General features: G+C 38.9%; 1 protein-coding gene across 3 annotated transcripts in view; it reads left to right on the top strand.

Annotated features, from left to right (window-relative positions):
• BICC1 (BicC family RNA binding protein 1) overlaps positions 1 to 10,646 on the top strand; it is a 291,170-nt gene extending 280,524 nt beyond the window's left edge. For 2 of the 3 annotated variants that reach the window (XM_078077683.1, XM_036078156.2), the window contains exons 20-21: positions 2,365 to 2,464; positions 7,954 to 10,646. In XM_078077683.1, coding sequence (XP_077933809.1) covers positions 2,365 to 2,464; positions 7,954 to 8,084 — 231 coding nt within the window. In that variant the 3' untranslated portion in view covers positions 8,085 to 10,646. Of the gene's footprint in view, positions 1 to 2,364; positions 2,465 to 5,165; positions 5,245 to 7,953 lie in introns of all 3 variants that reach the window. The other variant, XM_078077684.1, reaches the window with a different exon arrangement.
• The last annotated feature ends 10,727 nt before the right edge of the window (positions 10,647 to 21,373 follow it).

Here is a 21,373-nt window from a genome sequence, read left to right as displayed (position 1 = left end):
TTATTAAAGGTACTTTTTAAAAGAATTTTATTTTATTATGTTATGTTAATCACCATACATTACATCATTAGTTTTTGATGTAGTGTTCCATGATTCATTGTTTGTGTATAACACCCAGTGCTCCATGCAGAACATGCCTTCTTTAATACCCATCACCAGGCTAACCCATCCTCCCACGCCCCTCCCTTCTAGAACCCTGTTTGTTTCTCAGAGTCCATAGTCTCTCATGGTTCCATCTCCCCCTCTGATTTTCCCCCCTTCATTTTTCCCTTCCTGCTATCTTCTTTTTTTTTTTTTTAACATATAATGTATTATTTGTTTCAGAGGTACAGGTCTGTGATTCATCAGTCTTACACAATTCACAGTGCTCACCATAGCACATACCCTCCCCAGTGTCCATCACCCAGCCACCCCATCCCTCCCACCCCCCACCACTCCAGCAACCCTCAGTTTGTTTCCTGAGATTATATCAGTGAGATCATATGATACATGTCTTTCTCTGATTGACTTAATTTCACTTAGCATAATACCCTCTAGTTCCATCCATGTCGTTGCAAATGACAAGATTTCATTCCTTTTGGTGGCTGCATAATATTCCATTGCACGTGTGTGTATTCCACATATTCTTTATCCATTCATCTGTTGATGGACATCTTGGCTCTTTCCATAGTTTGGCTATTGTGGACATTGCTGCTCTAAACATTGGGGTGCACGTACCCCTTCGGATCCCTACATTTGTATCTTAAAGGTACTTCTTACCCATTTACTCCAAGAAGGAAGAAAACATGATAATATAAAGCCAGACTGCCTTTATCGAATATATATTAGCTAGAGCAGGGGTCAACAAACTGTGGCCTGCAAACCTGCCTGTAAATAAAGTTTTATTGAAACACAGCCACACTCATTCATTTACATATTGTCTATGGCTGCTTTCAAGCTAAAATAGCAGAGTCGAATAGTTGCAACAGAGATAATTTGGCCCACTAAGCTTAAAATATTTACTCTCTTGCCCTTTAAAAAGAGAGGATCCCTAAAATAGAGAATCTCTATTTAATTGAATTTCTAAAAACATATCTTTAGACATGATAAGTGAAAAGGTTTTCTAAGATCTGGATATACCTTCAAAATGAAAACAGAATATCTCAATTTCTATATAATTTGAATGAAAGTATAAATTTGGTTGTTTCTTTCATGTAGGATATTTTCTAATACTCAGCTATCACTTAACAAGAATTCCCCATTAAGTGACCTTGTGGGATTTAGTTTATTGTAAGCAAGTTGAATATTTAGCCACTTTCACAGATGATATGTCTAAATACATAATTACTAAACATAGCTGTCAGTTATTTTATGCCTTTGGTGAGCCCATTGCTTTATATCTCCAATCATTTTTAATGCCCACTGGAGCCCTGTAAGGTGCAGTATTGTCAACCCTAAGTGCCCACAACTAGTAATGGCAGGGGCAGAATAGAGAGCCAACACCCTCTGGCTTCGGAGCTCATGACCTTTCTGTTCCTCCACACTGTCTTAAAAGGAGGGGTGGGATTCTTGAGCTACTTCCCTCCACACTTTGTTGCTGATGCCAGAGAGGGCAATTATATTGTTCCTGGAAATACCTCTTATATGCCACTGTTGGAGATAATTTGCCAGGCTGAGCCAAGTGAACCATGTGTCTGATGTAATCTAGGAATTCTTCTCTCATTCTTATGAAGAACACAGTGGAGGATACCAGATATGGTATTATTCAATTTCCTTTTATAGAGCTATACTTAACCAATTCAGAATCCAAAGCTAAGAAATATTTTCTCTCTTCTGGACAGGTATGTATTCTTCCTTTTATCAGTTCCCCAAAACTGTAGAATTTGTGCTTCCCTTTTTGCTCTGGCTGCCAGAATGCTAAGACCTAAATATTTAATCTCAGTTGCAGTAAATAACTGGCTTAGCCTAAGTCTTATGCCAGAATCATCACTTTAATTTCACCACCTTTATTACTTAGCCCTTGTCCCCTCGATTTGTGACACCACCGTTCCTTTTTTTTTTTTTTTAAGATTTTATTTATTTATCTGACAGATAGAGAGACAGCGAGAGAGGGAACACAAGCAGGAGGAGTGGGAGAGGGAGAAGCAGGCTTCCCGCTGAGCAGGGAGCCCGATGGCGGGGCTCAATCCCATGACCCTGGGATCATGACCTGAGCCGAAGGCAGACGCTTAACGACTGAGCCACCCAGGCGCCCCCACTGTTCCTTTTTGGAAGTAGGCAGAGCATAATTAGTAAATGGAATATGTGTAATAATGAGTTGAACTTTTAGTGAGCAAGAAAATAAGTGCTTAATGTATTGGTTATAGATTACTTTTTCACCCACAGATCGATCTTCAAACATTCCTCACTCTCACAGATCAGGATCTGAAGGAGCTGGGAATTACGACTTTTGGTGCCAGGAGGAAAATGCTGCTTGCAATCTCAGGTGAATATAAATGCTCATACTCTTATTTAAAACCTGAATAACCTCTGCCAGTGGCCTCAGCCAGTGGGGCTGGTTCTGTCCATCAACCACTTGCTTACTATGCTGGCACCATGTGGTTGTGGTTCTAGACTGTTTTCCCACTAACAGTGTGACAAATGCTGAGAACATCCCTACTGCTCCTTCATCAAGGCATTGCCTGAAAACCTGCCTTGACAATGTTGTTCTTTAAAACCGATCTCTTCAGAAAGATCTAACCAAAATGGCCCTTGGCAGAACACAAGAATGGGTGAGAGGTGGAATTCTCCTTTTTGTGGCTGTGTTAAGCAATAATCATTGGGTTAGTGAATAATTATTCTGGATTGGCTGTCATGTTTCCAGCTGCATGTATCCTTGTATGCCAACTGAGATCATTGCACCAGGGAAGAAGAGAATGATCCTTGGTATAGCTGGAATCTGGCACTATTGTCTTGCTTTTAAATTTTTCCCAAACTCTTAATAGAATTTGTGAGTCACAGAAGGGTGTATCCTGAGTGTAGTTACAGAATGAAGGAAAATAATGTTGTCTGTCTCCCAGACCACCTTTTTTGTGTATCTGTTGCATATTCTATGTATTAGAAAATGCTCTTATGTGTATTTCCTGAGTACCTGCCATTTAAGAGGAATTAAGCTGGATGGTGAGTCAGGAATCTGCAAATACATAACCGTGTACCTCAAAAAGGTGTAGAGAGAAATATGAGGAAGATATCAGGGGCAAAAAAAAAATCAGGTTACTTTTTGAAGAAGTTCTGATGAAGTTCATTAATGTCGATGTTATATGTGTGCCAGTTTCTCAAAGACAGAGACAGCAAGGGCAGAAGCCCAGTGTCGGGGGTGGTGGGAAAATGACTTTGCCTTTTCGAAACATGGATTTTTGCAGGCTGTGCCTTTATGAGGCCAGCAGAGCCATCCAGCCAGTGCAAGTCCTTTCCAAACAGCATTCACTGAGCAGATCAGCAGATAAAATGAAAACCTCAGTGGTTTTCCATTTTATTTTAGCCCGAGATTGCATCCCCCTCCCAACTCCCCCGGGAAATCTTATATATAGACCTACTACCTGAAGCACATACAAGCAAAGCAGCTTTGAAATAAGGGTGGAAATTCAGCCATTGAGCGGCCTGTTAGGCTCCTCCATGGATAGAGTCCTGCAGGTCAGTTTGAGAAGTCTTCTCCCGTCCCGTGTACCCAACTGGTTGCATTAATGAAATGCCACAGGGCAGATGCTTTTTCTTGTTTGTTCATAAGATCAGCTTGGTATAGTAGAAAGAGCACTATATTCACATAAGGAGATCTGAGCTTTGCCTCTGCCAAGTCATTAGTCCTTGGGTGAGTTTCCAAACCTCGTTTGGTTTTAGTTTCTTAACCATGAAGATGGGTTGCAATAGATAATTGTGTAAGGTTACCTTCCATTTCTAAGGTCTGTCCTTCCCAGCGCTGTGTCATCAGGTGTAGTGAAAATAACCTACAGTTTTAACAGTGTATATGATTAGCGATACACTCTTTTGTTCTTTCTTTTTTTACAACCTGTGGCAATAGGTTTTCAATTTGTTTACTCTGAAGCTCAGCCCTAAAGTGCTATTTCTAGACCCAAATTAACTTTATATATGTTCACATTCTTTTATTAATTTAAAAAAGAAATTAATATACTACTTGAAACTTAATTTACACAATCACCGAGCCTATAGTGTAAAAATATGCTTGTGGGCCAGCACATTTGTACCAGAGAAGTTTATGTTCTAGAATTATTCACTAGAGAATCATGGAATGTAAGGGACCATATAATGAAAATTCTTTCTTTGTGCACCCAAACTTTGTAAAGCTCCCAGCAACAAGCAGGTATTTCTAAATCATTGGGGCCTTTATTCTGGAGCACATTTGTGATATATTTCAGATGAATTTTGGGGAGTAGAGTGGGAAACAGGAGGGGTTTTGAGTCTTCTTTAATTTTTTTTTTCTCCTCAGTGTGGTTCTGTAGACCACCTCTCTCAATGGGGTTCACAGGTCTTCTTGCTTTTAAAGGAAATTAGAGGCTTTGAATAGATGCCTTATGAATGTTCTCTGCACAGTGTGAAGTATTTGATTATTTTAAGGATGATTTTGCCTTACTTTGTTGAGCATATTTGTTTGAACCTGGTAAATTGTTTTCTCTGCAAGTAATAAGTTTTTATTGAGAAACCCTTTGTCAAAAAGCTTCTTTTTCCAATTCAACTCATCTGATAACAAAGACATCCATTTCTAGTCTCAGAACATTCCATTTCCAGGGATAGATACAGGATAGCTGGGCAGCTTTTACTCACGTTTGTCTTGTGGTTACATAGTTTGGTTAGACACAGACTTTGCTCAAAATTCCTTTCTAAAATTGTATAGATTTTTAATTTGTGATCAGGGTCATTCTTTCAGTGTAAGGTTTTATTCTGTTTTTAATCTTGGGCCAGAAGACATTTCTTTTAATGTCATAGAAGGAGAGGGGATTTGTCTCTAGTAGAGATGGATCAGAGGAAAAAAAATGGTCTTTTTAAAAAAATTCTTTGATTTCTCTCCGAGTATTTTAGTGAGTGGTTAACTAAATGTACAGGGACAAGGTAAAAGGGACTTTAGCATCCTGTTGACAGGCTTCCCTCCACGGCCTCAGGTAGATCTAACATTTCCCGACCTATTCTTTTAGTTTGTGACTCTGTTCAGACCCGCAACAAGATCCTGAGAGCTGCCAGGATTGTGTGAACCTTGGAATTTCAAAGAAAAAGGTTGGTATTTTCCCAAACTATCTCTTAGGTTTACTTGAAAAAAATCAGAAGGGAGTTTGCTTTTTAATGTAAAAAACAACAACAAAAATTAAAGTCTCTTCAGTAGGACTTGATCTTTGATAATCTCTAGAAGATTTAGCTCTGTTTCACATTTGGAAATACATACCTTAGAAATTATTTCTTTAGGGAATGGACGAATTCCTTCATGGTCATTCTAGGCTCAAAAGTCTAGTTCATGTGACTTTTCAGAATAAAGTTTTCAATGTCTTTTTTAAAAACGTGTCTTCAGTGGCCCAATTTCTTCATGTGCTCGATTGTACATGTTACGTGTGCTAGGGGGGACTGGTGTTTCACCTGCTCATTCCTTTTCCTTCTCTATAGTATGGGAATGTTCTCCTGGTTCATGGGTTGTTCTCTCATGAGATAATGGAGGCCAAAGACAGTCTTCTAACTAGAAGGTGATAAAACTTTCCCAGGCCGTGTACTTTTAAGGGGATTCATTTATTCTTAAAAGTCTCCTATAGTTGCCTTTAAATACATTAAATTCTGTCTTGATTTCTGAATCTCTGTTTTTTACACAAGATACATGTGTTCAGCTTTTAGTAGGAGTGTCATGGTTACAGTGTTTCTGCAGGAATTTGAGGGTAGCCATCTATAAGCACGCCTGCATATGTCCTGCTTATACAGACACCTTCCTTGCTTCTCCAGAGTTTTAAAGCTATGTTTCTCTGTTTAAAGAATAAATTTGGTATCGTAAAATCTGAAGTACAGCTCTGTTATCTGGCGTACTTGAAACTGCCGGTTTTTAAAATTTGTATTCCTGATGCCCCAGTTGGTCTTCTTTACTCAATGGATGGACCACTGGAGCCGAGGGCCCAGGATATGGACCTTTGTGTAGGCAGATAGAGTGTCAGCCTGTCACTTAAAAGCTGTGTGGACTTTGTCTATTTTTAAAACTCGATTTTCTTTCTTATCTAAAATGGAGGATAGTGTGTGCCTGGGTGGCTTGGTCGGTTAAGCATCTGCCTTAGGCTCAGGTCATGATCCCAGAGTCCTGGGATCGAGTCCCACGTCGGGCTCCCTGCTCAGAAGGGGAGTCTGCTTCTCTGCCCCTCCCCTGGCTCATGCTCTCTCTCTCTCTCACTCTCAAATAAATAAAATATTTAAAAAATATATAAATAAATAAAATGGAGAATAGTGATATCATTTACTCCTTAAGGAGGCTTAAATAGGACAAAACAAATTGTAAAGTGCTTCTCTTTAATAAGCACCACTAAGTCACTTTTTTTTGTTCCCCCGAAGACCTAACTGTGAATAAAAGAGAGATATCTTCACTCTTGCATCACCCCTGTGGGGCAGACATTTACATTTTGGAAGGCAGTGGGGTGAAATCTTAAGGGTGTTGGTTCATCTTCCAGAACTTGGGAGATCAGTGCACATCTGGCCATATGGCTGTCCTGAGCCACCCGTGGCCGGCGCCCTGCCACTTGAGTCTGTTGTCCTGAGCCCCAGCATCAGTGTAGCCATACCTGGCAGTGCAACTTCAGAATTGGAAAGGGGATTGTACCTGTGCGGGGTTGAAAAGTTCTGAGTACTGTGCAAATGCATGTGCGGGATCACTGGCTCCACTCCCTTAAAAAAAAAAAAAAAAAAAGAAAGGAAAAGAAAGAAAAGACAACTTTAATCACATCAACTATATCCCATTATTTGATACTTGGGTTTGGTGGCTATTGGAACCCTAATTTCCAGAGTAGGACAATTCTCTTTACCGGTATGAGTTCATTAGCAAGAGTTACATCACTTGGTTTGAGGATTTGTAAATATATGCCATGGGGGGAGGGGGTTGTTGCATAGTGATAAACAAGGTGCTTCAGTTAATTTTTTACCTTTCTGGTTAGTAATTTCTAGTTGGTGAAAGGCAAAATCAGTTGTGTTTTTCTCAGTACTCTGGTTTCTTTAAAATTAAAATTAAAATAAAGCATCTTAGTTTTTTCCTAAGAACTTGAATTCAAGTATAAGTTGTTTTCAGTTATAATAATTTCCTAAACTGTTGCTATTTTTACTAAGTTGATTTTTTTATTCAAAGGAAACTCCTGCTGATACAGTTCTTCACAGAACTCTTTCTGACTCCAGGAGCAGACGCATCACGAGTCAGGAGAGCCGTCCGGCTGTGGCTTAACGCTTCCGCGTGCTCCTCCGTTATTCTCGTGTTTCTGTGTGGGGTCTTCTTTTCATGTCTGACCTCAGTGATTTCATGACTGCTGTGTTTGACATGGATGAGTTCAGTAGCTGTAATGATTTTCTGTGTCATTGGTAATACATCCTCTCATATGCCTTTCACCAGCTTTGATGGCCCCCCCCTCCCTTTGCCTCTGCAGTGACATTTGGGATAGTTCAAACTGTTTAATTTGTATATCAGGAGTACAGAGGGATCTGAGAATGACATATCTCCCAGGTAGTCTACAAACTGCAGTAAAAACGATTTGCTGTCCTTGGTTCTCTCACTACCAACATGCTCCACTTAATACCAGACTTTCTAGCACTTCAGAAATGTCTTGACCGGCAACTAAAACTTTTCCTTTTGCTACCAGAGTTGACTTTCCCTCCAAAACCCTCCTATGTCACCATTTTCTGAGCTCTCCTGCCATGTCCTGTAGATTAGACAACTTCGCCACTGAGCTCCTAACAATTCTCTCTTTCTCTCTCTAGAACTAAATAAAAATCGAAGAAAGCTTTTTGAACCACCAAGTGCACGCACCTCTTTCCTGGAAGGCGGAGCCAGTGGGAGGCTGCCCCGTCAGTATCACTCACACGTTGCTAGTGTCCGTGGCCGCTGGTAGCAACACCTGCCCTCCCGGCACGCGCCCGCCGGTCTGTCAAGGTGGACACAGGAGATCTGTGAACAGCCTTCACTGCACACCGTCCTCAGCACTCTGGGTGTCTGGTATCAGGACCAAAGCATCTTATTCACACCTGAACTTTGCGCCAAAAAGGGAGAAAAGAGAGAAGATGATCTTATGTCATCATACAGAATGCCACATTTGGATGACACTTTTTTTTTTAACGGCAATCGGACAGAACTTGCAATTTGAGGGTAGGGCTTTATTTCCTGTTTTTATTTACCTAAATAACATATGCACTGACTTTTTACTTAAAATGAAGGATTAATTGACATCTGGGAGGCCAGAAAACTTAGAGGTTCTTTTGTTTGCTTGTTTTGTTTAGGGATTTGGGGATTTTTTAAAAAATAATCAAAATGGAATTTTCTGGTACTGCTTTAAAATAATTATTGAGGTCTTTCAGCACTTTACACTTTCTAATATCTTGTCCTGTGGAAATTAGCTCTCTTTCTCTCAATTTTCATGTCACCTGATGTATTGGTACAAATCAGATTTAGTTATACTTTTCTATCAAATTTTTATTTAAAATGGTACTGGATTATTAGTTTTGTGCAGAATATTCTGACTTTGAGAAATGTAAGTGACTCCCCCTTGGTTCTGGACCAGTTCTGCTCATTTATGTCAACATCCTAGAAATAATTAGCAATGAACCTATTTCACATAACAGGTGCAAAGAAAGACCAGATGGACTTTGCAATATTAACCCTTTGCAGTCATCATATTTAGCTGCTGCCTGTATTGCTAAAATGATTTTAATGGTTGTCTGAAGGCAAAGGGCTATTCTTTAGTATACTGCCACTAAAGGACACTTATTTATATCAAACTTTTATTTTTAGATATTATAAGCATACAGTACATAACTGATTAAATTGATATCTACTAGAGATTTATGGTAGAGAATGGACGGCATTCAATAACTGGAGCCCTAGATTGTCATTTTATTTAAAAAAAGACAAATAATCATCTGACAAGACAGCACTGTTGCCATTAAGAGGAGAAATAGATTACTATCCTTATCATGTACACTCTAGCTGTGCTCCATATGGTCACAGGACTTTAAAAACCATATCTGTCTGCTTGAAGTTGACTTGTGTTTGTTGAGAACAGAAAGGCTTTATTTAAGTTTCCAGGGTGACAGTTTATAAAAACAGCTGAGTTCCAAAGGAAGACCAAAAAAAAAAAAAAAAAAAAAAGACTATTTTCTAAGTGACTAGACTCATTGTTACTATCTTATACTGTGAAAGTCCAAGAAATCAGGCAACATTGTTTCCTAGGTCTTTCCGTACATCTTTCTTATTATAGATTTATGAAGGGTTTTCAATCCATGAAGAAAATCACTAAGTGCCTCTCTTTCTTCAAGGCAATATTATTTCCAAGTGTATTAATTTGTTGGAAAACTTTCCCATAGGAAATGTTCTGAATTACCTGTACTGTAATGACTTATTTATGTTCAGTATTCAAGACTTTCTACATGGACATAAACCACTGTCGCACATTCTCAGCAGAAGGCATTACATCAGCATACATAACAATTGGGGACTTTGATACAAATGTGAGATTAGAAAGATTCGCCAGACATTTTTCCATGACTAAGTCTTACCATTAAAGTAAAAAAAGAGTTGAAGAGAAATTTTGCACACAGAAAAAATTTCACTTTAAAAAATAATATGGTAACCTGGAAGGCATAGATAATGGGCCTGTCATAAAATTATATCAGTTATGAAGGCACGAAGGAGATGCCCATTCCTAAACTAAATCTTGCGTGCTTAGGTGTGAGAACTAAATGGCTCCTTTTGCAAGTACAGCAGAATCATCTTGTGCACATGTCACATGTACACATATCGTCACACGGAGCTCCCTGCCTTACATGGCTGTATGAACACCTCATGCTACAGAGCGCAGGGTAAGAATTCGGATTTGTCTCCTGTTCCACTCAGTGCTGTAAATTTCATTTCTTTAATAAGACCTTCCCAAATTAGGAAACAACAACAACAACAATCATTTAGAGCTCTTTCCCCAGCTCTCTACGATGCAGTTGTAACAGGAGGAAGATGGAATGAATTTGCAGTATTAAGTTGATACAGGTTTTATGAACAGTGCTTTGATACTATGCCAAAGAGAAAACTGTCCCAATTAAACTAGATTAAATAGGGTGGCTAAAAATAAATAAAAACACTGGAAATTACTTTTCTCATTTTCTCTTGATGCAATGAAGGGAATATGACACTACAGTATATGGTGTTGTCAGTGTTGTATGATGCACAAAATATTTGGATTATTTGAATAAATGTTAGTTTTTAATCAATCTGTGCCTTAATAGTGACCGGTTATCTGTAAATAGAGAACAGATACAGATTGTATTTTTGTGGGGATTTTTTGTCCTTTTAGTGATTTTTTTTTAAATGAGAGATGGAATTAAGCATTGAAAATGGGAATTTTTTCTAAACTAATCAATTGTTATATGAAAAATAAATTTATATAACCCCTTTGTATTGCCCTTGCTAGATGAAATGTGTCTCTTTTTTTTTGAAAAAAAAATTTTTACATAAACCTATGCCTGTCTTTGTTTTCTAAGAAAACTCCTCTTATTTTTTGCCATTTTCAGCAGAATTGGAAGATGTCTTTGCAGTAGAATTGAGCATGCATTCTCTCTCCTGTTGTTTTGCATTGGCCTCATTTTCATTCAGAAGCTAAGGCACTTTATTTTAGCCAGTGAGTTCAGGACCAGTAATCAATCACTGTTTCTCTGGCCACCCATAGGTATATACCAAAAGAGTAAGATTACACGTTTTATTCTTGTTCTTTCTTTCTTTTATAAAGAATCAAGTGTATGACCACTTTGACAACCTCATCCGTCAGCAGAGGAGCTCTTTACTAAAGTTATGCTGGGCTTCTTGACCCAGGTTCCTGTTTCAGAGAGAGACCGTCGTGCTGTCACACTGAACACTCACTGTGCCTTGTGCTGAGATTCTGTCTGAACTCATTTTCAAATGGAATTAATATCATATTACTAATCCTGAGATTTGTTAAATCTCAAGGAAACCCTAACCTTCCACTTATTATGCTTCCAGAAATACCTCCACTTGAATTACCTGTGCCAGTGGTTCTTTAAAAATGTTTCTAGCACAAGAATTCTTTAGATAACTGAAATATTACCTATAAACCCAATATTAAGTTATTCATTTGCTCATTTTTCTATAAGTACATAGGGCTTAGTAAGTACCAGGCCCTGTTCTAGGAGCATCAGTGAAGGGAACATAAACCCTTGCCCTCGCTATTCTTACATTAGAAATGGAAAACCGTATGGGACACCTGGGTGGCATAGTCAGTTAAGTGCCCGACTCTTGGTTTCAGCTCAGGTCATGGTCTCAGGGTCGTGAGACGGAGCCCCACGTTGGGCTCTGCGCTGAGTGGAGTGTGGATTCTGCTTAGGTTTCTCAATCCCTCTTCCCCTCCCCCGTGCTCGCTCGCTTTCTCTAAAAAATAATCTTTAAGAAAAATGGAAAACAATGGAGCTGATGAGGGACTGGAGGATGGACTGTCCCCACCCTTCAACACAGGCCTCCATGTGTTTATAGCACTGGGAACTCCTGTGCTGTCTAGAAACCCCAGTTTTTGACAAAACTGTTGAAAGTTCCCATCTCATAGAAATGGGCCTATGTTCTCAAATGCAGTATTTCTTTCATCTACCTTTTGTTTTCTAGGTTTCATAGGTTTAATCAGATTCTCAAAAGGAATGTGGCCAAAAGGGTTATGACCCACAGCTTTATAGTTACACGATATGACCCATAATTTCTTAGATTTGACTCCAAGTGACTTTGCAATATTTAGAACTCAGGTTTACCTTGAGAGAACATGAGTTGGCTACCACTGAGGATACTCTGAGAATGTAGTAATAGAGAGTAATGCTAGATGGTGACTTAAGTTGTTCCTGACTTTGCTTCTCCCCCCACCCCAAGAACAATTAACAACTATTCATGGACAGGGCACCACTAAGAAAGCCCTAGAACATGGGGGTGAGGCTGAAGTGCCTCTCATGCCACAGAGACCAAGACAAACTGGATTGGAAGAGTATGAGAAGTAGCTACACACTGATGGCATTGCCCCTCCCCCAGCCCAGTGCAGTACCATGCCAAAAGCCTATAGTTCCCCTCTGGAAACTCTCGCCTAAGCCTATAGTTCCTGTACTGGAAAAAGAGGACCCAGGGGTGACATCCAGCCCCCTGAGGTAGTGGGTTGCCTTGTAGGAGCACCTACTCTGATCTCACTCCATGGGGATCATGGGAATCTGATTAAGATGAAGGGGAGAGGGGCTTCCAACAACCAACACTCAAATCTTAGCAGACCACATTTCTACCTGTAGGCCCAAGCAATAGTTCCAACCAGTGACTTTGTGTAAATCCACAGAACCAAATAGGTGATGCAATCTGACCAGGTGCATTCACACCACAGCAGGGTACAGACCTACCAGATACGGGTTTTCAAATAGAGTTTTGCCAGCCCTGGAGTCTTAGTCTTCCCACACACAGCCAGAAGAGCTGTGTCATACCCCCCCCCCCCCGCCCATCCTCTGTGGAACACAGTCCCCCCACCATATGACAGGCAGGGTTGACAGAACACCTGGACGTTGCTGTGTAACCCAGTAACATGCAAACTGAGGTGAGAGGGAAGAACTGATTGCCCCCAGAGAAGAGGAGCCCTAGTTGGCCAGGGAACTTGGGGAATAGGTTGGCTTGCATCAATACCACAAACAGAACTTTAGTGGTTTTGGAGCTGCTTCTGCTGTGCCCAGGGAAGGGAAACAAATTCATAGCCCCAATTATTATTATTTTTTTTAAGATTTTATGTATTTATTTGACAGAGAGAGAACACAAGTAGGGAGAGAGGCAGGCAGAGGGAGAAGGAGAAGCAGGCTCCCCGTTGAGCAGAGAGGCTGTTGTGGGGCTCAATCCCAGAACCCTGGGATCATGACCTGAGCCGAAGGCAGATGCTTAACTGACTGAGCCACCCAGGTGCCCTAGCCCCAGTTACTCTTGAATACAGCCTTCAACCTATCTGACCAGGGAACCTTATCAGAAATCATGGGAAGTTTTATATCCCCTCTCCCACCCTGCTTACAGTGGCACTTGAACAGAAAGCATAGCCCATGGCACTCTCCATTTGTAGAGCAAAATCAGTGACCTCACTAACCAGGATATTCATTGTACACTCTTGCCTGATTCAGGTGCCCAAACAACAAGCCATTCAGGCCCTGGGTCCCGTCCTGCTGGCCTGCCAGGGAAGGGCAGCTCTTTTCATAGCCCCACCTATTGCTGAGTATAGCATCCAGTTCTCACTATTAGGTAAGCCTGACCAGGAACAAAGGCAACTGTGGAGCCCATCCCACAGTTTCATTTGGGCAGGGAATGAAGTCAGCAGTACTATTCAGCTGTTTTCAGCTAGTGTAACACCACCCCAGCACTGACAGAGCTCAGTTACCTTGCCCCCAGATAGACCCTGATAGCAGGCCCCATTGTCCAAGAATGTTATCCCAGCAGACATGTCCAGAAACCCAAACTTAGCTGACTGGTGAAGTACTGTCTCTGCAAAGTGAACCTGTGAAGTCTGAAAGAGGAGACAACTTAGATACCAAAGTAAGGATCACAAAAATCAGGTAAATATGACACTACCAAATGAAACTGAAAGCTGAAACTAATAACTGAAGGAAATGGAAACATAGGGAAATGGAAATCAATGAACTGTCAGGCAAATAATTCAGAATAATCCTCTTAAAGAAGTTAAAGAACTAGAACAACACAAACAAAATTAGGAAAATAATACATGAACAAAATAAAATGTTCAACAAAGAAATAGTAACTATAGGAAACGAACCTTAGAGCTGGAAAATACAATAACTGAAGAATTTAATAGACTGAAAGGAAGATTCCAAAAACAAAAAACAACAAAAAAGGAAGACTCAACTATGCAGAAGAAATAATCAGAGACCTGGAATATAGGACATTTGAAATTATCAAATCAGAGCAGCAAAAAGAATAAAAAAGAGTGAAGAAAGCTTACAGAACCTAGGAACACAATAAAAACAATATTAACACAATAACAATAAAAACACGTGGGAATTCCAGAAGGTGGAGAAAACGAGAAAGGAACAGAAAGTATAAGTAAAGAAATAATAGCTGGAGCTTTTCCAAGGAGGGGAGAGAATTAGACATCCAAATCCAGGAGGCCCCAAAGACTCCAAACAGGTCGAACTGAGACATTATAATTACACTCTCACAAGTCAAAGACAAAGAATTTTAAAAGAAGCAAGAGAAAAAAGAAGTTATATACAGGGGAACCCCATATGATAATTGGCAGATTTCTTAACAGAAACTTAATAGGCCAGACAAGAATGGGAGGACATATTCAAATGTTGAAATTAAAAACAAAACAAAACAAAATAAAAAAAATTGTCAACCAAAAATACTGTACTTGGTAAGCTGTCTTTCAGAAATGAAGGAAGGATAAAAACTTTCCTGAACAAATAAAAGCTGTAGGAATTCATTACCACTAGTCCTGCTAAAGGGAGGTCTTTGAGTAGAAATAAAAGGATGCTAATTGGCATCCTAAAAACATCCTAAAGCAGTGTAAATATACAGTGCCAATGACAGATATGCTATCAGAGTTAGATTGTGTATCACAGTAATCAATTCTGTACTATGATAATGGTGGTGCATAATTCACTAACAACTTTAGCAGTTATAAAACAAAAGTAGTAAAAATCATAACTACAAAAATTTGTTAAGTTGCACAATATAAAAATATGTGAGTTGTAACATCAATCATGTAAAATGTGAGGACAGAAGTAAAAGTGTAAAAATAAATAAAAAGTGCCAAGGAATTCTATCAAAGTTGTTACTAGTTTTAAAAAGGGTGTTAAAATTTTAAGATTTTATGTACAGGATAAACCTGTAGTAATGACACAAAAGATCATGATAAAAAGAGTCAAAGGATACTGATACCACATAATATCAAACACACACAAAAAGACAGCAGGGTAAGAAACAAAGAACAATGAAAAAACAAATAATAAAGCAACCAGAAAACAATGAACAAAATGGCAATAAGTCCTTACTTATTAAATTCATTAAATGTCAGTGGATTAAATTTTCCAGTCAAAAGACATAGAATGCTGAGTGGATAAAAAAAGAAAATCCAGGATATGCTGCCTGCAAGAGACTCACTTTAACCTTAAATACACATGTAGTCTGAGAGTGAAGGGAAAGAAAAAAAATAATTCAAGCAAATGGTAAACAAACAAAATCTACATTTATATCAGAAAAAAATAGACTTTTAAAAATTCTAAAAAGAGGGGCGCCTGGGTGGCTCAGTCGTTAAGCTTCTGCCTTCGGCTCAGGTCATGATCCCAGGGTCCTGGGATTGAGCCCCACATCGGGCTCCCTGCTCGGCGGGAAGCCTGCTCTCCCTCTCCCACTCCCGCTGCTTGTGTTCCTGCTCTCGCTATCTCTGTCTCTGTCAAATAAATAAATAAAATCTTTAAAAAAAAAAAAATTCTAAAAAGAGGGGCTCCTGGGTGACTCAGTTGGTTAAGCATCTGCCTTCGGCTAAGGTCATGATCCCAGGGTCCTTGGATCGAGCCCCACAGTGGGCTCTCTGCTCAGCGGGGAGCCTGCTTCTCCCTCTCCCTCTACGTGCCACTCCACCTGCTTGTGCTCTCTGTCAAATAAATAAGTCTTTAAAAAAATAAATAAAAATGCAAAAAAGAGGCAAAGAAGGTCATTATATAATGATGTAGGGTCAATCCACATGAAGATAAAACAATTGTGAATGTTTATGCACCCAAATAGGAGCACCTAAATATATAAAGCAAAAACTAACAGAGCTAAAAAGAGAAATAGCAATACAGTAATAGTTGGGGACTTTAATACCCCACTCTCAATAATGGATAGATCAGACAGAGAATCAGTAAGGAAACTGGATTTGAACAGCAGTATAGACCAAAAGGACCTAACAGATATATTCAGAACATTCTATCCAATGACAGGAGAACATACATTCTTCTCAAGCACACATGGAAACTTTTCTTAGAATAGACCATATGTCAAGGCACAAAACAAGTCTTAACAAATTCAAGAAAAATGAAATCATACTAAGTATCTTCTCTGATTACAATAAAATCAAAAAGAAGAGAAAAACTGGAAAATTCATGAATTTGTGGAAATTAACTTCATCTTGAACAACAAATGAATCAAAGAAGAAATTAAAAGAAATAATATCTTGAGACAAACGAAAATGGAAACACAATATACAAAATTTACAGTATGCAGCAAAAGCAGTTCTCAGAGAGAAGATAATAGTAATAAACGCCTACATTAAGAAGCAAGAAAGATCCTAAATAAAAAACCTAATTCTAGGCTTTAAGGAACTAGAAAGTGAAGAACAAATTGAGCCCATAGTTAGCAGAAGGAAGGAAATATTAAAAGAGGAGAGATAAAAGAAATAGAGAACAGGAAAAAAATAGGAAAGATGGACTAAGAGTTCTTTGAAAAGATAGATAAATTGACAAACCTTTAGCTGGACTAAGCAAAAAAAAAGAGAGAGGTCCAAATCAACAAAATGATAAATGAAAAAGGAGATATTACAACTGACACTACAGAAATAAAAAGAATCATAAGAGGCTATTATGAACAACTATACCCCAGCAAATTGGACAATCTAGAAAGAATGGAAAAGTTCTTAGAAATATATAAACTACCAAGACTGAATCAAGAAGAAATAGAAAATTAGAATAGACTAATTACCAGTAAGGAATAATAAAAAATCTCCCAATGAAGAAAAGCCCAGGATCAACAGCTTCACTGGTGAATTTTACCAAATATTTAAAGAATTAGTGCCAATCTTTATCCTTCTCAAGCTGTTCCAAAAATCTAAGAGGAGGGAACACTACCAGACTGATTTTACAAGGTCAGCACTACATGATACCAGAGCCAGAAAAGGAAACTCCCCAAAAGAAAAATTCAGACCAACATTCTAATGAATGTACATGGAAAATTTTTCAATAAAATACTAGCAAACTCAATTCAGCAGCATAATTAAAGGTTCAGTCACCATGATCCAGTGTGATTTATACCTGGGATTCAAGAATAGTTCAAAATATGCAAATCAATCAATATGATACATCACATTAATTAAATGAAGGAAAAACCCATATAATCATTTCAATAGACGCAGAAATAGCATTTGACAAAATTCAACACTGATGATAGAAATTCAACAAATCACATGTAAAAGGAACATACTTCTAAATAATAAAGGTCATTTATCATAGCATCATACTGGCATCAAACCCCATGGTGAAAGGTTGAAAGCTTTTCCTTTAGGATCAGGAATAAGACTAGAGTGCCCACTTGCACCACTCCTATTCAACAAAGTACTAGAAGTCTTTGTCAAAGCAATCAGGCAAGAAAAAAGAAATAAAAAGTATCAGGATTGGAAAGGAAGAAATAAAATTGTCTCTATTTACAGATGAAATGATTTTGTATTTAGAAAATCCTAAAGACTTCACCCAAAACTTAGATCTGATCAATGAATTCAGTAAAATTGCAGGATACAAATTTCATATACAAATACCAGTAGTGTTTCTATATACATGCAACAAATTATCAAAAAAAGAAATAACATTATCTTATTTACAATATTATCAAAAGCAATAAAATACGTAGGAGTAAACAACCAAGGATGTAAAACTCTCTACTCTGAAAACTACAGGGCACTGATGAAGTCAAAGACACAAATAAGTGGAAAGGTATCCTGTGTTCATGGGTTGGAAGAATTAATATTGTTAAATGTCGATACTACCAAAAGACATCTATAGATCCAATTAAATCCTTATCAAGATTCCAATGGCATTATTTACAGAAGTAGAAAAAAAAATCCAAAAATTTAAATGGAATAACAAAAAAAACCAAAAAGCCAAAGCAGTTCTAAGAAAACAATACAGTGAGAGCCATCACACTTTCTGATTTCAAGCTATACCAAAAAAGCTATAGTAATCAAAACAGTATGGTCCTGGATAAAAACATAAATATAGATCAGTGGAACAGAACTGAGAGCCCAGAAATAAACCTAAGCATATACGGTCAACTAATATTTATAAGGAAACCAAAAATACCCAGTGGAAAATAGACATTCTGTTTAATAAATAGTGCTTTAAAAAACTTGTTATTCACAGTAAAAGAATGAAACTAGACCCTTACATTATACCACTCACAAAAATTAACTCAAAGTGGACTACAGACTTAAATATACGACCTAAGACCATGAAACTCCCAGAAGGAATCATAGGAAAAAAGTTTGTTGGCATGGGTCTTGGCAATGATTTTTTGGGATATGACACCTTTAAGTGTCAGCACAGCCACAACAAAACCAAAAATAAACAAGTGGGACTATACTGAACTAAAAAGTTTCTGCACAGCAAAAGCAAAGTGAAAAGAAACCTACACGATGGGAAAAAATATTTGCAAACCATATACCTGATAAGAGGTTAATATTCAATATATATTAAGAAGTCATATGACTCAATAGCAAAGACCACCACTACCATCAAAGAATCCAATTAAAATAGGACAAAAGATCTGAATACTTTTTCCAAAAAAGATATATAAATGGCCAACAGGTATACAAGATGCTCAACATCTCTACTCATTAGGGAAATGCAAATCAAAACTACAATGAGATGTCACTTCATGTCTGTTAAAATGTCCATCTTCAAAAAGACAAAAGATGACTTCCATAAGATGTCAGCATAGGAAGACTCTGAACTCAACTCTTCCCACAGACACACCAAATCTATGGCTCATTTCATTCTGAAAGAGAACCGAAAATTAGATGAACTATTTCTCTCCAAAAAAGGATAAAAAGACCACATTTAAATAGATAGGAGAGGCAGAGACGCAATGTCACCAAAAACCCCACCCCTGGTTTGGTGACACACAATAGGGACGATATCACCAGTCTGGTGCTTCTCCCAGAGGAACAAGGGGTTGGTATCCCACATCAGGCCTCCCAACTCCTGGGATCTATACCAAAGAAACAAGCCCCAAAAACATCTGACTTAGAAAACCAATGGGGATGTTTTCTAAGGCACCCAAAGTGCTATAGGAAACTGAGATTCCCTTTTAAAGGGATCATGTGTAGTCTCACTTGCCCAGAGACCCAGTAAAAAAAAAAACAAACAGCAGTTCATAAAGATCTTAGATTATATTTGAAGGAGATTTATTTGTTATTCTAAAAGCATCTGCTGGAGGGGCAGGGAACAACTGATCGTCTCTCTGGATACCAAGGTGTTGGTGGATGCCATTTTTGCACTCTTCATCTACCCTGCTAGCATGAATGGGCAAGTTCAGACACAGAATTCCCCTGCTACTTGCTAAGATAGGCAGGGGTGAGAGGTCATGGCGCTATCTTGCTGCTTGGCTAAAGCATGAAAGAGTGGGCAGTTGCAGCCCTCTGCTCCCTGGCTGGGGCAGGGGAGCTGGTTGTGGTATTTTCCCACTCCCTAGCTTAAGTCTGCAAACACAAGTGGTTGTGATATTCCCACAACTGTCTGGCTCAGGCTAGTGACTATGAGTGGTCATGGCATTCTCCTGCTCCTAGCCTAAAGGTGGCATGTATGCACAGACAAGGCACTCTCCTGCTACATTCCTGAAGCACATAGATTTGTGCAGTCAAGGTATTTTCCCACTGCCTTTCTGTAACCAGCCAGCAAGCCCCTCCCGCTACACTCTCCAGCTGCTTAGCTAAAGCCAGTGGGTTTACAAAATCCACATTACTGCCTGGCCCTGGTGGCCAAGGGAGCTGGCATTCCTGAGATCTACAGGAATGCAACAATCAGAAAGACAATTGTTGGTAGGCCACCCTCCCCTGCCAAAGGCACTGCACACACAGCAGACTGAAACACAACCCCAGTCTACCTGTGAAAAGGACTATTTACTTAGCCGGAGCTTCAGCCTGAAGGACAGACTTCAGGTTTCCCACACATCTAGAGGATATGGAAGTGCTCCCAAGGAATGTAAACAGGGAGACACTATCGTTGTACTCTCCTGGACTCACTGTAGCTCAGTGAGATCTCCCAGAAATGTTTATACACTCATCTGGCGCCCAGAGTTTTGCAACTGCCACCCGGGGGATACTTCCTGATCTCCTGGTCTAGAGGCCAGCAGGAATTTCAATTGCAGCCTCCAGGACTGTATGTATTTGCATACTTTAAACCTACTGCCTGAGGATCTGGCTTCCAATAACCCTGAAACTAGGTGCTAAATGAGATTCTGCCCTTTGGAACACTTGACAGGTCTTGGCACACCCTCAGCCATAGGGATATATCAAGAATAAATCATACAGTTTAGACAACCACAAACGTTCAAAAACAACCAAGAGCAAGATTGAATGAGAAGATTTATCACCTACACAAGGCCATTCCTTCAAGACAAAGAGAGTTGTCTGTTTCATGTAATACATAAAAACAAAAACAGAGAGTCAAACAAAAATGAGAAAACAGAGAAATATGTTCCAAATGACTCTTGATTTTGGCTAGGTCATGACCTCAGGGTTATGAGATTGCATCCTGTGTCGGGCTCCATGCTCAGCAGGAAGTCTGATTGAGATTCTCTCTTTCTCCCTCTGCCTCTGCTCCTCTGCTCCCCCCAAAAACGCTCTCAGGCTCTCTCTAAAATAAGTGAATCTTAAAAAAAAAAAAAAGAAAAAAAGAAATGTTAAGGGAACTTCTTTAAGGCTGAAAAGTAATAGCACCAATAAATAACAAGAACCATGAAAGTAGGAAACCTCATTGGAAAAGGTAATATATATGTTATATTATATAATATATAGCAAAGATAGATTAATCACTTAAAAAGGTACTATGAAGGTTAAAAGAAAAAAGCAACAAAGTTAACTAATACTGTAATAATTAGTTAAGGGATATATCAAAAAGATGTAAAAAGTGACATCAAAAACAAAATGTTGGTAGGGGAATACAAATGTAAAGTTTTGGAATGTATTCAAATTTCAGTTACTATCAACTTAAAACTGACTCACATACATAGGATGATATATGTGAACTTTACAAGCCACAAAGCAAAAATTTATATTAAACACACAAAAGGGGGCCCCTGGGTGGCTCAGTTAAGCATCTGCCTTCAGCTCAGGTCATGATCCCAGGATTCTGGGATCAAGCC

This window comes from Halichoerus grypus, chromosome 7, assembly GCF_964656455.1.
Source record: "Halichoerus grypus chromosome 7, mHalGry1.hap1.1, whole genome shotgun sequence".
Classification (NCBI taxonomy): Eukaryota; Metazoa; Chordata; class Mammalia; order Carnivora; family Phocidae; genus Halichoerus; species Halichoerus grypus.
This window is presented reverse-complemented; position numbering and strand designations above follow the sequence as displayed.